At 42.2% G+C, this 14,673-nt stretch overlaps 1 protein-coding gene across 1 annotated transcript in view; it reads right to left on the bottom strand.

Moving 5' to 3' along the window:
* The window catches only part of scarb2c (scavenger receptor class B, member 2c), a 43,336-nt gene extending 39,625 nt beyond the window's left edge, over positions 1-3,711 (bottom strand). Inside the window, exons 1-3 of the mRNA XM_031826079.1 lie at positions 3,455-3,711; positions 1,235-1,392; positions 463-607 (exon numbers count right to left, since the gene is read on the bottom strand). Coding sequence (XP_031681939.1) covers positions 463-607; positions 1,235-1,392; positions 3,455-3,577 — 426 coding nt within the window. The 5' untranslated portion in view covers positions 3,578-3,711. The remainder of the gene's footprint in view (positions 1-462; positions 608-1,234; positions 1,393-3,454) is intronic.
* Positions 3,712-14,673: the final 10,962 nt, after the last annotated feature.

Below are 14,673 nucleotides of genomic sequence, written 5' to 3'. Positions count from 1 at the left end.
ACATTCCGTTGGAATCTTTACGGTAAATTTGAGCTAAGCCCACAAACCCTCTCTCAGCGCATGACATTCCGTTGGAATCTTTACAGTAAATTTGAGCTAAGCCCACAAACCCTCTCTCAGCGCATAACATTCCGTTGGAATCTTTACGGTAAATTTGAGCTAAGCCCACGAACCCTCTCTCAGCGCATGACATTCCGTTGGAATCTTTACGGTAAATTTGAGCTAAGCCCACGAACCCTCTCTCAACGCATGACATTCCGTTGCTAATGTAAATTGAAACGTTGATGTATATACTGTACTATGTAAATCTCATCGTGGTGCCTCTGCTACAACTCTCTCAATCAGAACACTCTCTCTAAGTTCCATACACAAAAGAGGCAGTTTGATTTATTATAGCTAACCTTACCACAGCCAGGGCCTTGATTTTTCTGATTAGGGAAGTGTGTTTGTGTTGTAGCCTACCATAGCTGGGATGTTAACTGTTCTGATCAGGTCACTCTCTGGTCCTTTAGACATGTCAGACTGAAACACATAGGTCTTAGTGTTGACAGCTGACACTTTGGTTCCATTCTCCAGGAAATTCACTCGCTCCATTGGACGAAACTCCCTGAGCAAGGAAACATTACAAAACACAGTGAGTGATGGCAAGAGCCGTGAAGAATGTGCTGAAGACAAAGATATGTCTGGTGAGGGCAAGCCAGATAAGATGTTACGATGAAAGTGTAAGGAAACATTAGCCTGGTCCTAGATCTGTTTGTGTTACCATGTCAGTTCTTGGCAAAAGATCTAATCTGACTGGTCAAGAAGACAAATAACAGGGTAATAGATCAGAATTGGGCTGCCTGTGTAAACGCAGCCATAGAGACCAAGGCCTAGTGCTGACTCGATCGCCTCAGTAATAACCGTCTTATCTGGGCTAGGGTTCAATGCTGCCAAGAGAGAGGCCAACAAAGCCTCCTATCCGAAGCTGGGTTCATTCACAGAGGAACACATTTAGCACAAAACCCCCTGATCCTGTTAAGTTAGGACATGACATGATGTCACCAGTTACGGCAGCATCAGCTGAGTTCCTTCCTATTTATTGACAAGGACTATCACATGACAACTGTCAGAACAGATTTTTTAAATATTTTTTTTAATGGCTTAGGATGTGGTCATCTTCTCCTCCGGCTGCATCTCATCTAATAGCCTGTGACAGTTTTACTCGTTGTCAATGAATTGCTCCACATCTCACCTGTACGTGTAAGGTCCGACCTCGAGAACAGCAGGCCGCTCTCCCTTCAGTACCTCTGCCGGGTTGGTCACATTAAAGAAGTAGAACTGCATGTAGACTGGAGGAGGTGGGTTTTCCCACACATCAAATGCATGTGTGCCATTCCTGAGCACAATCTCCTGAAGGGTTCAACATGCACTGGTTAGTAAACACATAGCTAGATCAAGTACTTGTGACCACAAAAGCCAATATGAAAGCTTGAATCCCATGACAGATGATTGAACCAGGTAGCTACCGTGAACAGTAGTAGTAGCCAACTTAAAACATTTGTTTGTCCGCCTAACTACAACATAGCATACAGTACCAGTCAAAAGCTTGGACACCTACTCATTCAAGGGTTTTTCTTTATTTTTTTTACTCTTTTCTACATTGCAGAGCAATAGTGAAGACTATGAAATAACACATATGGAATCATGTAGTAACCCAAAAAAATGTTTTCTAAAATAAAGCGTTAAATCAAAACATATTTTATATTTCAGATTCTTCAAAGTTACCACACTTTGCCTTGATGACAGCTTTTCACATTCTTGGTATTTTCTCAACCAGCTTCACCTGAAATGCTTTTACAACAGTTTTAAAGGAGTTCCCACATATGCTGAGCACTTGTTGGCTGCTTTTCCTTCACTCTGCGGTCCAACTCATGACAAAACATCTCATTTAGATTGAGGTTGGATGATTGTGGAGGCCAGGTCATCTGATGCAGCACTTCATCACTCTCTGTGTTGGTCAAATAGCCCTTACAAAGCCTGGAGGTGTGTTGGGTCATTGTCCTGTTGAAAAACAAGTGATAGTCCCACTAAGCCCAAACCAGACAGGATGGCGTATCACTGCAGAATGCTGTGTGAATTGAATTCTAAACTAATCACAGACAGTGTCACCAGCAAAGCACCCCCACACCATCACATCTCCTCCTCCATGCTTCACGGTGGGAACCACATATGCAGAGATCATCCGTTCACCTAGCAGTTGGATCCAAAAATCTCCAATTTGGGCTCCAGAGCAAAGGACAACATTTCCACCAGTTTAATGTCCATTGCTTGTGTTTCTTTGCCCAAACAAGTCTCTTCTTATTGGTGTCCTTTAGTAGTGGTTTCTTTGCAGCAATTCGACCATGAAGGCCTGATTCACACAGTCACCTCTGAACAGTTGATGTTGAGATGTGTCTGTTACTTGAACTCTAAAGCATTTATTTGTGCTGCAATTTCTGAGTCTGGTAACTCTAATTAATTTATAATCTGCAGCAGAGTTAACTCTGGGTCTCCCATTTCTGTGGCGTTCTCATGAGAGACAGTGTCATCATAGCGCTGTATGGTTTTTGCAACTGCAATTGAAGAAACTTTCAAAGTCCTTGAAATGTTCCGTATTGCCTGACCTTCATGTCTTAAAGTAATGGACTGTCGTTTCTCTCTGTTTATTTGAGCTGTTCTTGACATAATATGGACTTGGTATTTTACCAAATAGAGCCATCTTCTGTATACCACTGCTACCTTGTCACAACAACTGATTGGCTCAAACACATTAAGGCGTAAAGAAATTCATTCCAGGTGACTGGCTCATGAAGCTGGTTGAGAGGAATGCCATTGGTGTGCAAAGCTGTCATCAAGACAAATGGTAGCTACTGTGAAGAATCTCAGATATTAAATATATTTTGATTTTTTTTAACACTTTGTTGGTTACTTCTTGATTCCATATGTGTTATTTCATAGTTTTGACATCTTCACTATTATTCTACAATGTAGAAAATAGTACAAATAATGGGAAAACCCTGGAGTAGGTGTGTCCAAAATGTTGACTGGTACTGTATACTGAAACAACATTCATATTTTGACTGGATATGTATGTCAATGCATTCAATTCAGACAAAAAGAATAGCTTGTTACGTTCACGGTGACTAAAAAATAATTTAAAAAACAACAACAATCGGCCTAAGCTTTCTGTACACAAAGTATTGTAACGACCCAGGGTTACCCAGCGTCGTTACAGTATTTTAACGTTAGTAGGCTACAACGAGTTAACTAGCAAGAAAGCTTAAACTGCCAAACTACGGTACTGTTAGCTGCATTAGATTAGATTACTGGACGTTAAAATTAAAATACAATTAGCCTCTGTTTAGTTAGTTGGTTGGTTGGACAACCAAGTTGGCCTGCTAACTAGCTTGCCGCTGGCTAGCATTAACGTTACCTTTTTGATCTTCGCGTTGAGGATATTTTGAAACACCTGCGAAAGCACCAGAACTATGCCTGCTATTAAAGTTAGAATAGAAATCACTCCCGTACTGTAAATACAACACGATTTCACTGACATGATTGATCAACTTCAGGTGTTACCGATATGTCCAACGCTAGCCAGATATCTTTCTCTTGCTAACCACTTCTTCTTCTTCTTTAACTGTGTATTGTCGAATTGCAACCAACTGAAAGGTGGATATACCACCACCTACTGTACTGGAGTGTGAGGCTCCCCCTTTTAATCTATTTCTCTTATCTCGTCCAGTGTTTCTGCCTACTGTACTGGAGTGTGAATTCATTACACCAGTAGTTCCCAACCAGGGGTACGCAGACCACTGGGGGTGCTGGGCATATCCACAGGGGTACTTGAGAAGACATGAGTTTATAAGCCTACTGGTAAAATGCACAGACAAATTCAGTTGGTGGTACAGTAACCGAAAAAGGTTTGGAACCACTCCCTATGGGTTTGTAGCTTTAACCCCCGCATCACACACACACACCAACTGATTAATGGACTGCTGAATGCATATATGTTTTTATCTGACTTTTGTTTGCTCTTTTCTATATTTTGTCTGTCTCTGAGAAGCTACCCAGGAACAGGATGGAAATAGCCCATATTCATATATGTAGCCTTGGAAATAAGGTCAATGAAATCTACAACTTGCTAACATAAGATAACATTAATACATTAGCCATTTCTGAATCTCACCTAGATAATTACTTTGCTACAGCAGTAGCAATACAAGGTTATAACATCTATAGAAGAGACAGGAATGTTTATGGGGGAGGTGTTGCTGTATACTGTAGATTGAGTGGTTGTAAAGATGAGGAGAGGTCTGTCTGTAATAAAGAGATGTTCTGCTTTTTTGACACCACACTCCACAAAGCAAGTCCTGCAGGCTCTAGTTGTATGTTATCTTGATTATTGTCCAGTCATGTGGTGAAGTGCTGCAAAGAAAGCCTTAGTTAAGCTGCAGCTGGCCCAGAACAGAGCGACACATCTTGCTCTTCATTGTAATCAGAGGGCTAACATTAATACTACGCGTGCCAGTCTCTCTTGGCTAAGAGTTGAGGAAAGACTGACTGAGTCACTTCTTGTTTTTTTTTGTTTTTTTTAAACATTGTGTCGGATATTCCACATTTTTTGCATAGTCAACTCTTTTCACAGTCCCCAGATCCAGAACAAATTCAAGGACGTGTACAGTATTATTCAGAGTCATGAGTGCATGGAACTCCCTTCCCTCTTATATAGCGCAAGTGAACAGCAAACCTGCTATCAAAAAAAACAAATAAAGCAACACCTCACGGCACACCGCCTGTCCCCTTTGTGACCTACTTGTTGTGTGTATGTACTGATATATGCACACACACACACACACACACACACACACACACACACACACACACACACACACACACACACACACACACACACACACACACACACACACACACACACACACACACACACACACACACATTCATGTTTTTAAATGTATGTAAATTCTTTGCATTCTTTTGTCTCTATTGTCTTTTTAGTTATGTATCGGACCCCAGGAAAGACTAGCTGTTGCCATGGGGATCTTAATAAATCTAAAAATCTAGATTACCTTGACATAAAAAGGAAAGGGACAGAGGATGGGGAAAAGGGAAGAAACATTTCTCTACCAACTAACCCTTCACCCATTAAACACCCATTAAACACCCATTAAAACCTCAACACTATACCAACTAACCCTTCACCCATTAAACACCCATTAGAGAGATTAAAGTAGATGTCACGTGTCAAAATTTTGATTGATGACCCTATGTGAACCTATGTGAACGCTATGTGAACCCTATGTAGTGATGACGTGTGCATGTCTTCTGGTCAGGCAAGCCTGGTTAGGTGGGGGCTATGGGGTGAGTAAGGGTCCATTTGACAGGCCGTTAATGATTGATGACCCAAGCCTGATAGGCAAGCCTGGTTAGGTGGGGGCTATGGGTTGAGTAAGGGTCCATTTGACAGGCCGTTAATGATTGATGACCCAAGCCTGATTTATGACCCTATGTAATGATTTATGACCCTATGTCATGTAGAAGGGTGCATGCCCAGGGTTGAGTAAGTGACCATGTGTCAGGTCAACCTGTTACTGTTTCTCACGGTTTGGGTTGGTTAATGCCCCTTATAAAGCGCCTGAACAATACCTGTTTAAGAGTGCACAAGATCTTAAGAATAACCATGGAATTTGGGATCGGTACCAAACAAGTGATGACGGTAACAACTGAAGCAGGCCCTCGGGTTGCCCATAGAGCAAGGGCAAAGTATCAACCAGCAATATATGATGCGCCAAAAAAACGTTTTTTAAATGTGTATAGAACCCAAATACCGCCAGCAAATGCTCTGACAGATCAAGTGTTGATGTCTAATGGCCAGCAGTGGGGGTATCGGTTTGATTACCTGGCCTGTAGAGTGACCCTCTATACGGTAGATGAAGGAGAAGAATATACAGACCAGACTGTAGGCTTGGAATATGGTGTTGAAGACTGGTCGGTTTTTCGCAAGGTTGTATGTCCTGAACTGAGCCTTATCACCAAGGGGTATAGTGTGTTCACGGGCCACGAGACCCGTTGGGAAGGTACCCCTGACTCCTCAGGACAAATATTTCACAGGGTGAAAATACAAAGAAAGAATGGCCGACCGTGCGGCAGCGTGGAGTTCTATATCGGCACCGAGGCAATCCGAAACCACAACCTTAGGGGTGGTGGCCTGACTGGGGATACCCGACTGCGTCTACTTATTCCTTTTAAGAGTTGGGATGTACTGGAATTGAAAATGTTGCAACCGTTGGATGCTCTCTTTGTACAGAGCCAACAGCGTCAGAGCCTTGTTCATTTAAAGAAGTGCATAATATATACGAATCGTAAAGATTACGATGCAAAAGAGCCTCAAGAAGATACAGCGTCAGAAGAAAACTAAGTAAGCGGATGCTTTAACCCCGCCCCCCAGATACCCAATGGCCTTGTTCTACAATAAAAAGAAAAAAAGCAGCCAGTTCTTCATTTCAGCATACACCATGGATCTCCAGACCATCTACGAGGAAGCCACTACGTCATGGGGGCCCGACACTAAAGACTCTATGCCACGAAGCCCTACACTCTACGCACCCCTGGCAAGACCCGTGACACCCCCGACATTTACCCAGCCTGAGGATGTGTTTGATGGGGTGGCCAGTACTATTTTTGTGGATACAATCAAGGCCTCTGTAGCTACACTTTTAAACGTGGTGATTGGCGAATATATACGAGAAAAATGCATCGGCTGTGAGATCAATCATCCCAGCCAGCGTCGTCATCCTTGCCTCTACGACCCTCCTAGATACTACTTTTTCAATCATTTTGAGGAGCTGGTGAAAAGACTGTGGTCCTGCCGTTTTATACCAGCGCTGGTCATCGCCCTGGAGTCTATGGGTATTGCGCCGTCTATCCCTAGAGTTTACGGGGTAACCGAAGCCTTCCTACATGAACTGAAGGAGGCCATCTTCATCCATGAGAAACTCAAAGAAATCCGACACACCCTGGTGGACGACAACAAATACAGGGAAGCTGTGGTGGCTGATGTGATGCTTTTCTGGCTCAATAAATCCCAAGAGACCGAGTGACATTTTGTTTATTTAGAGCTATGGGTAACTATGTGTCTACGATGTTTGAGCGAATAAATACATTTTTTCTTTTGAGAGACCTTACAAATGTTATGCATCAGATTATTGAAAATAAAGTGAACAATGTAAAGTTCTACACAACCCACAATACAGGGGTTATTGTAGAGCGTGTGTTAAAAATGGAGCAAATCATGAAACATGTCCGACATACGGGCGAGAGTTTACAATGGTCACATATGGTATCAAGGCTTGTTGAGGATTCTGAAGAACTAGAAATAACTTTGGCTAAGATTTTACATTATTTGTTTGAACCACCCTTTAATGTGAATGTGTATCATATTTGTTGTTTATATACTTATATATCAGACGTGTGTGTTTTAAAAATTCAGCGAAACAAACCTGTAAATCTAAACAATATATACAGGGTGTTGCATGCTGTGATTGTTGAGAAAACGGGGACTTGTATCTTGCAACAAATCCTGAATTGTCTGTATACGTAATAATTGTTGCATTCTTAAAATAAAAATTCACAAACTGAAATGTTGTCGTTATATGAAAGTGGCTCATTACAGTTATTGTACCTCAGAGAGGCAAGAAGGATGGCTGAGCAGCTGTTGAAAAACATATATTATAATCCCTCTAACCCCGGGTCTTATGGGGGTAAAGAGCGTTTACAGAGAGCTATAGTCGAAGAAACAGGTAGTCTGTTAAGCGATGCTAAAGTGAATGAATGGTTATCAGAGCAAGATGCCTACACTCTACATAAACCTGTAAGAAAACATTTTCCAAGAAATAGAGTTTTTTCTACGCATCCATTATCCCAATTTCAGGCGGATCTATGTGACATGCAGTCCCTTGCCGATAAAAATGATGGAAATCGCTACATGCTAACGGTTATAGATATTTTCTCTAAATTAGCCTATGTAAGGGTGTTAAAAAATAAGAGCGGGGCAGAGGTGACCAGGGCCTTTGAATCGATCTTGAAGGCAGGAGGCGCCCCCAAGAAAGTGCAGACGGATGGCGGAAAAGAATTTTTTAATAAAACATTTCAGAAGCTAATGAATAAGTATAATATAGTACATTTTGCTACAGGCTCTGATTTGAAAGCTTCGGTTGTGGAACGCTTTAATAGGACTTTGAAAGAGCGGATGTGGCGCTATTTTACAGCTCACAACACCAACCGATATACAGACATAGTTCAGGATTTAGTAAACGGGTACAACCACAGCTACCATAAGACTATACGTATGAAGCCCTCGGAGGTCTCTTCGGAAAACTATTTTCAAGTCTTTAAAAATATGTATGGTTTGTTCCCACTTCGCCGTAAGAAAAAAATGACTTTTAAATTCCTAGTGGGTGACTTGGTGCGTATATCAAAGTTGAGGGGTGTTTTCGACAAAAAATACGAACAAGGCTTTAGCTCGGAGTTGTTTACCGTTACCGAATGTCTGCCACGCATTCCGCCGGTCTACAAATTAAAAGATTATGACGGGGATCTTATAGAGGGATCTTTTTATGAGAAGGAATTACAGAAGGTCCAGTTGGGTAAAGACAAAGTCTTTCACGTGGAGGAGATTCTAGATCAGAAGAGAGAAAAGGGTAAAAAATGGTTACTGGTCCGCTGGAAAAACTGGCCTCAAAAGTTCAACAGTTGGGTATTGGAGCAGGATGTGGTGGAGGCAACGGGGGTTAATTTAAACCCCTAGTCATGATAACTAGCGCATCATTCGCGTGTACACAGTTGGGCATCATGGAACACAGCGGCTTCTACCTGACTCTCCCCAGTAATGCGTCGGCACAGATATATCGTAATAATCAGAGTTCGAAGTATACAACCAATTTTCCAAAGCCTATAGAGTTATCAGAGGCTTGGGAAGTAGGTCTCAGCGAGATTACATACCCCCATAGTTGGTATAATATCAAAGCTAAGGACCGTGATTTTTATTGCAAAAGGTTCTCGGAACCTGCGATACTTATTAAGCTTAAAAAAGGTTTCTATAGAACCGTCGACAGGATCGTCTCAGAGTTGAATGAACACCTAACCCTGAACAAGATGGAAATATTCCTATTCTACAATCCAATCCATAAAAGGATACAAATCTCAGGGCCTGCTAACGGAGGTATAAAGACCAGCGGTAATTTATCCTACATGTTGGGGATGGGTCCCAATAAATGGACGTATGTGAACGATAAATTATTCCCATTCCCTGCGGATATACATGCAGGCTTTTACAACATATTTGTCTATACCGACATCATAACCTATCAAAGGGTCGGAGACAGCTGTGTGCCCCTCCTGCGAACAGTTCATATAGACGGCAAGGATGGGGACATCGTCACTGTCAATTATGACAAGCCGCACTACGTACATGTCAGCAAGAACTATATTGAAAACATTCTGGTTGAGCTTAAAACGGATCAGAACGAAAACATTGAATTTACTTATGGTAAAACGATTGTAAAACTCCACTTTAGACCCACCAAAACCTCTCTACATATATAATAGCTGTATTATATTTATAAACATAATACAAATAAAAGGGTTATGGAGCACCATCAGCTCGACCCTAACCGTTATGTTTCATACTATGTGGATCAAGTGGGTAATGGACTACCAGGATATCATGGAGCGCCGACAATGTATGGTTCGGGGATAGGAGGTATATTCCGTAACCTCTTCAGGATGGTTTTACCGTTTATGAAGAGAGGCTTCAGCATAGCCAAACCACATTTAAAATCAGCGGCTAAAAATATAGTAAGTGAGGTTGTAGCCAATGCTATGACCCGAAGGGCGTCACCAGAGGTGGAGCATCAAGAAGGCTCGGGGCTTATGATATTGTCTCGAAGGCCAAAAAAGAGACCTCCTGGTTTAAGGCGTAGACCTGCACCTAAAAAGCGGCGGTTAACTGTTAAAAGAACCTCAGTAAGTCAAAGACGGGGTAAAGTGAGGAGGTCTGTACCAAAACAGGCTAAAAGAATACTAGGAAGTATTTTCTAAAAGAATAAGTGACATGGCTCTTTTACATCGAATGTCCTCTGAAGCTATAAAGACAGAACTTGATCTTTTCACGGCACCGTTAACGCAGCATTCAATAGATAGATCCAGTTATGTGGAGATAGCCCCTCTCTCTGCTATTACCGATAACGGGCCTATCGAATTTTTCATACCAGGCCATGGTGACAACTATCTGGACCTCAACAACACCTTGGTGCATTTACGTCTAAAAGTGACCAAAAGAGATGGGTCTAATATTGCAGACGATGCCAAAGTGAGTCTCATTAATTACCCCTTGGCCACCATTTTCTCCCAAGTTGATGTGACTTTGGGTGAACGCCTAATCAGTCAAAGCAGCGCTACATACCCTTATAGAGCCATCATGGAGTGTTTACTAAACTACTCCGAAGACACTCTCAAAACCCAATTTAGCGCCGGGCTGTTTAGCAAGGATACTGCAGGAGCCTCTATGGAATCGACAGACCCTTCCACCGGTGCAAACAAAGGACTAGCGGCACGAGCTCGCTACTGCGCCGAATCTCGAGAGTTTCATTTGCTAGGCCCTATACACTCTGACATTTTCTTTCAAGAACGGTTACTCTTAAATTCGGTTGATTTAAGATTAAAATTAACCAGGGCCAAGGATGATTTTTGCCTGATGTCTCCCCAAGACGGGGATTTTAGTTTGAAAGTGTTGGGGGCAACCCTTTTTATTAAAAAAGTATCTGTATCTCCGGCCGTGCACCTGGGTCACTCACATGCTTTGATGAAAGGAAATGCCCTTTACCCTCTCCAAAGAATTACCATGAAAACCTTTAGCATACCTGTGGGCAGTAGAATCTGCAGTCAAGAAAACCTATTTCTAGGCCCTTTACCTAGATATGTGGTTATAGGTCTGGTTGATCACGCCTCTAATACGGGCAGTTTAGATAAAAACCCCTTTAATTTTCAGCACTTCAATGCAGAGTATGTAGCGCTCTGTCAGGACGGACGTCAGGTTCCGGCGAAGGCTTTCCAACCACAATTTAATAACAACATATCTGTGCGAGAATTTTACAATCTATTCCTGGCTACAGGGCGACATCTAAAAGATCTCTCTTTACCTATTGACAGAAATGATTTTGCAGAGGGTTACACATTGTATGCTTTCAATTTATCACCTGATGATGACACCTCAGGAAATCTGTCTGTGGTGTCCCAAGGTAACCTCAGGCTGGAAATGCGTTTCCGTACACCTTTAGCCTGTACAGTTAGCATGATTGTTTACGCATGCTCTGATTCAATCTTGGAAGTGAATGCCCGAAGACAGGTCTTAGTGGATTATTATTAAGGACCTTTGAACAAAGACATGAATACCCAAGAGTTGGACGGGCTCATGAGCCGCTTGATTGGAAAACAATTTTGTGGAGTGTTGGCTTGTGATGAATTACCTATTGAGATATGGTCTGAGAGGCCTGCAATGTTTATTGTCAATACCCATCCTAAACACATGCCTGGTGAACATTGGCTAGCTATGACATTAGAACAGGAAGGTGGACGAAAAATCTCAACTTTTTTGATTCCTATGGCTTTCCCCCCGGTTTTTCACATTTCCCTAAATCTATTAAAGATTTTTTGACCCTAAACGGTACAAAGATCTACTACAACATCAAACAAGTGCAAGATAACCTTTCCACTACATGCGGTCACCACTGTGTATTTTACCTGTGCCAAAGAGCCCGGGGAGTTTCTTTGAAGATGTTATGTCTCTTTATAAGGATGATTTAAGAAGTAATGATAACCTTGTATCTTGTTTTGTTAGAAAATATCAAAAGTGTTCAAATGTGTGTCCTTTAAGAACGCGTAATCAAGGCGTATGCTCACGTCATATGTTTCAAGAATGCCACAAATGTTAACTTGCTTATTTTTCAAATAAAAAATTTATTGAATTTAATCATAGTCATTCAAAAGTCATTTTCAAAAGTCTAACCACGCCGAGAGATCGGGTTTAGGAAAAGGTCCTGAGACGTTCATGGGAGTAAATGAGTTAGCATCATCGCTTTCATAGGGGGACGGTGTCGTTGGGGCATCTTTAGGGGTGCTGTATCTCGTTGAAGGCTTTTGTTTTAAAGCTTGAATCTGTTGACGAAGCTTATGGTTGGGTACACCGGAGAGGGGGATGTTGAGGATTGCCAGGGCCTTAAGAAACTGACGCCAGCCGGGAGGCCTTCGGTCATCAGCAACCTTGTGGGCAGCCGTGGTACTTTTAAGCAAGTCCTGCATATGGGACCCCCTAACCACAGAGCCCTGAAGGATAAACTCTCCAGAGTCGTTCCAAGCAGCTATCCCCTTTGAGTCTTTTATCTTGTTCATAATGTATTTAACATTCTTCCTGTTACGTAAAGGCACATGTGTCAGTAGGTCATGCATAACTTTATCTTCAAATGGCATTTGAGCTTCACCCGACATATTATCTCCACTAGGTAAGATCGACGGTACAGGCCTTACAGGGGCATGGCTATCGTTAGGTTCGACATCTGTTAAAGGGTCCGGTAGGGAAAGGGTTAAATGGTTAGTCTCTCTCTCCCCTTGCTTTACCCGAGTCAAATACCTTTGCATTAGGTTTGTGTATTTTTGAATCTTATCATAGGGGTTCAATCCTTTTCGGTTCAAAACATCCTTCATGGCCGTATCCAAATCATTTTCCGCTGTTTGTCTGATATCTTCAGGACCCTGCATTTGTTTTTTAAGTCTATCCAACTCTTGTTGAGGCACCAAGTACATTTTAGTGGCCATCACACCACGTGTTCAACCCCCACGTCTGGCCGCAATAAGGCTGGTGATGAAGGGCACGGCTATACTGAGTAAAGGTAGAAGAAAACCCCCAGACTGTTGTATACTATGTCTTTTCTTTTGAAGACTGGCCCTTTTATTGGCAAAGAGTTTGATCGCTGTCTTTGTCTCCTTAATTTTTTCAATTGGTTCAGGGTGAGTGGAATGCGTCCTTTGAGAAGATTCAAAGCAATCTCACATAGGGCTAATATGAGATCTGAAGAACAGCGACCCAAGATGGCCTTCCGTTCTTTAGCTGTAGAACCTACTAGCCTTCTCAAGAGGGGGAGGTTTCTTTTTAAACGCAGAGACATAGCGTTTACTTTTTAGGAAGGTATGCAGCAGGCCTCTCCCCCGGAAACAGCCCTGTACGTAGCCTAAGGTGTTCTGGAGTATTTGCTTTTAAATCCACGATTAAATAAGAAAATGGCTCTTTGGTAGCGTCCTCATAGCTCTCCATAAAGTATGATTTCCGTCCAGGGTACATCTGCTGAGCTAGAGTGCTAATTTGCAGTTTGTCTCTAGGATTTTTAAACAATACCATGTAGTTGGCATTCAAGCTAATGGTCCGACTATTTTTACCTTGGTGAAACACATTCTGGACCAAGTAAAGCACGGACAGGTTTCTATGATGAGTATATTGGGTAAAAGCTCGTGCAATTTCAGGGTGTTCGCTACCAGCAAATAGCATATCGTCCAAAACCAGCAGATTATTTACATGTGGGGGGAGAAGTTCATCATCAGACAGAGAATCGGGTATTCCTTCAACAAACTTGATTTTTATTGTCTTCAATAATTCATCATACAGAGGTTGGTAACATGAATAACACCATACAATATTGTCAGGCTTTTGAGATAACACATGTTCAGAATTCTCTAAAATACTTTTTACAAAAAAAGTTTTACCACTGTTTGAAGGGCCTGCAATTAATGCTGAAAAAGGCAATTGTAGCCGGGGGTCAAAACCCTCGACAGCAGTCATAATATCTTAAGCTTTAAGACACACTGGGGCTTGTAGCATAAGTCAGTAGCCAAAGGGCAATGTGGTACCGTCAGGCAATAGCTGTCTCTTGTCATAGACTACCCTGAATCTTTTAGTGAGTGGTGCGTTTCTTAGATGGAACCCCTTTTTATCCCTCACTATTTTGTTTGTAGGAGCTCAAAATCTCCAAGTCACTATTCTTGTCCTTTACGAACCCTCGACCAAGCGCGTGATTGATTCCAAGTTTACACGCGGTGCATTTTCATAGTTTTGAGTCACGCCTTTGGCTTTCAACACCACGTGATTGGCTTTAGTCCTAAAAAGCATAGCTTTTTTGGACCACATGAGGACCATTCTGTAATATGGTCACCCTCTTCAGAGTTCACTCGTTAACCCCCAAGATCGTTGCTAAGTGGGGGGGTCCAATCCCCCGGTTTGCTTACATAGACCACAGAGTCTGTGTCGTGGTAAAGAACCCGCCTCTGAAAGCTGTTCCATGAGGGTGTACAGTTCAAGGCGGCATAGGCTGTGGTAAATGCTGCAAGAAACACATTTACATTACCCGGGGGTAGAACCCACTTTTGGTGGCGCCTCCATTGCACCAAGGCAATGGTCTTGACTCAAGAAGGAAAATGTGAAATTTCGTATTGGTCCAAAAAAACAATTCCAAAAATTCTCGGGGGTCTTTAATGATCGAAGTTGTTAGCATATTGCATCTCTGCGCTAATTTCCCCCAAAGGGAA

This window comes from Oncorhynchus kisutch, linkage group LG6 (genome assembly GCF_002021735.2).
Source record: "Oncorhynchus kisutch isolate 150728-3 linkage group LG6, Okis_V2, whole genome shotgun sequence".
Classification (NCBI taxonomy): Eukaryota; Metazoa; Chordata; class Actinopteri; order Salmoniformes; family Salmonidae; genus Oncorhynchus; species Oncorhynchus kisutch.
The sequence above is the reverse complement of the archived record's forward strand: the minus strand, read 5'-3'. Positions and strand labels throughout refer to the sequence as shown.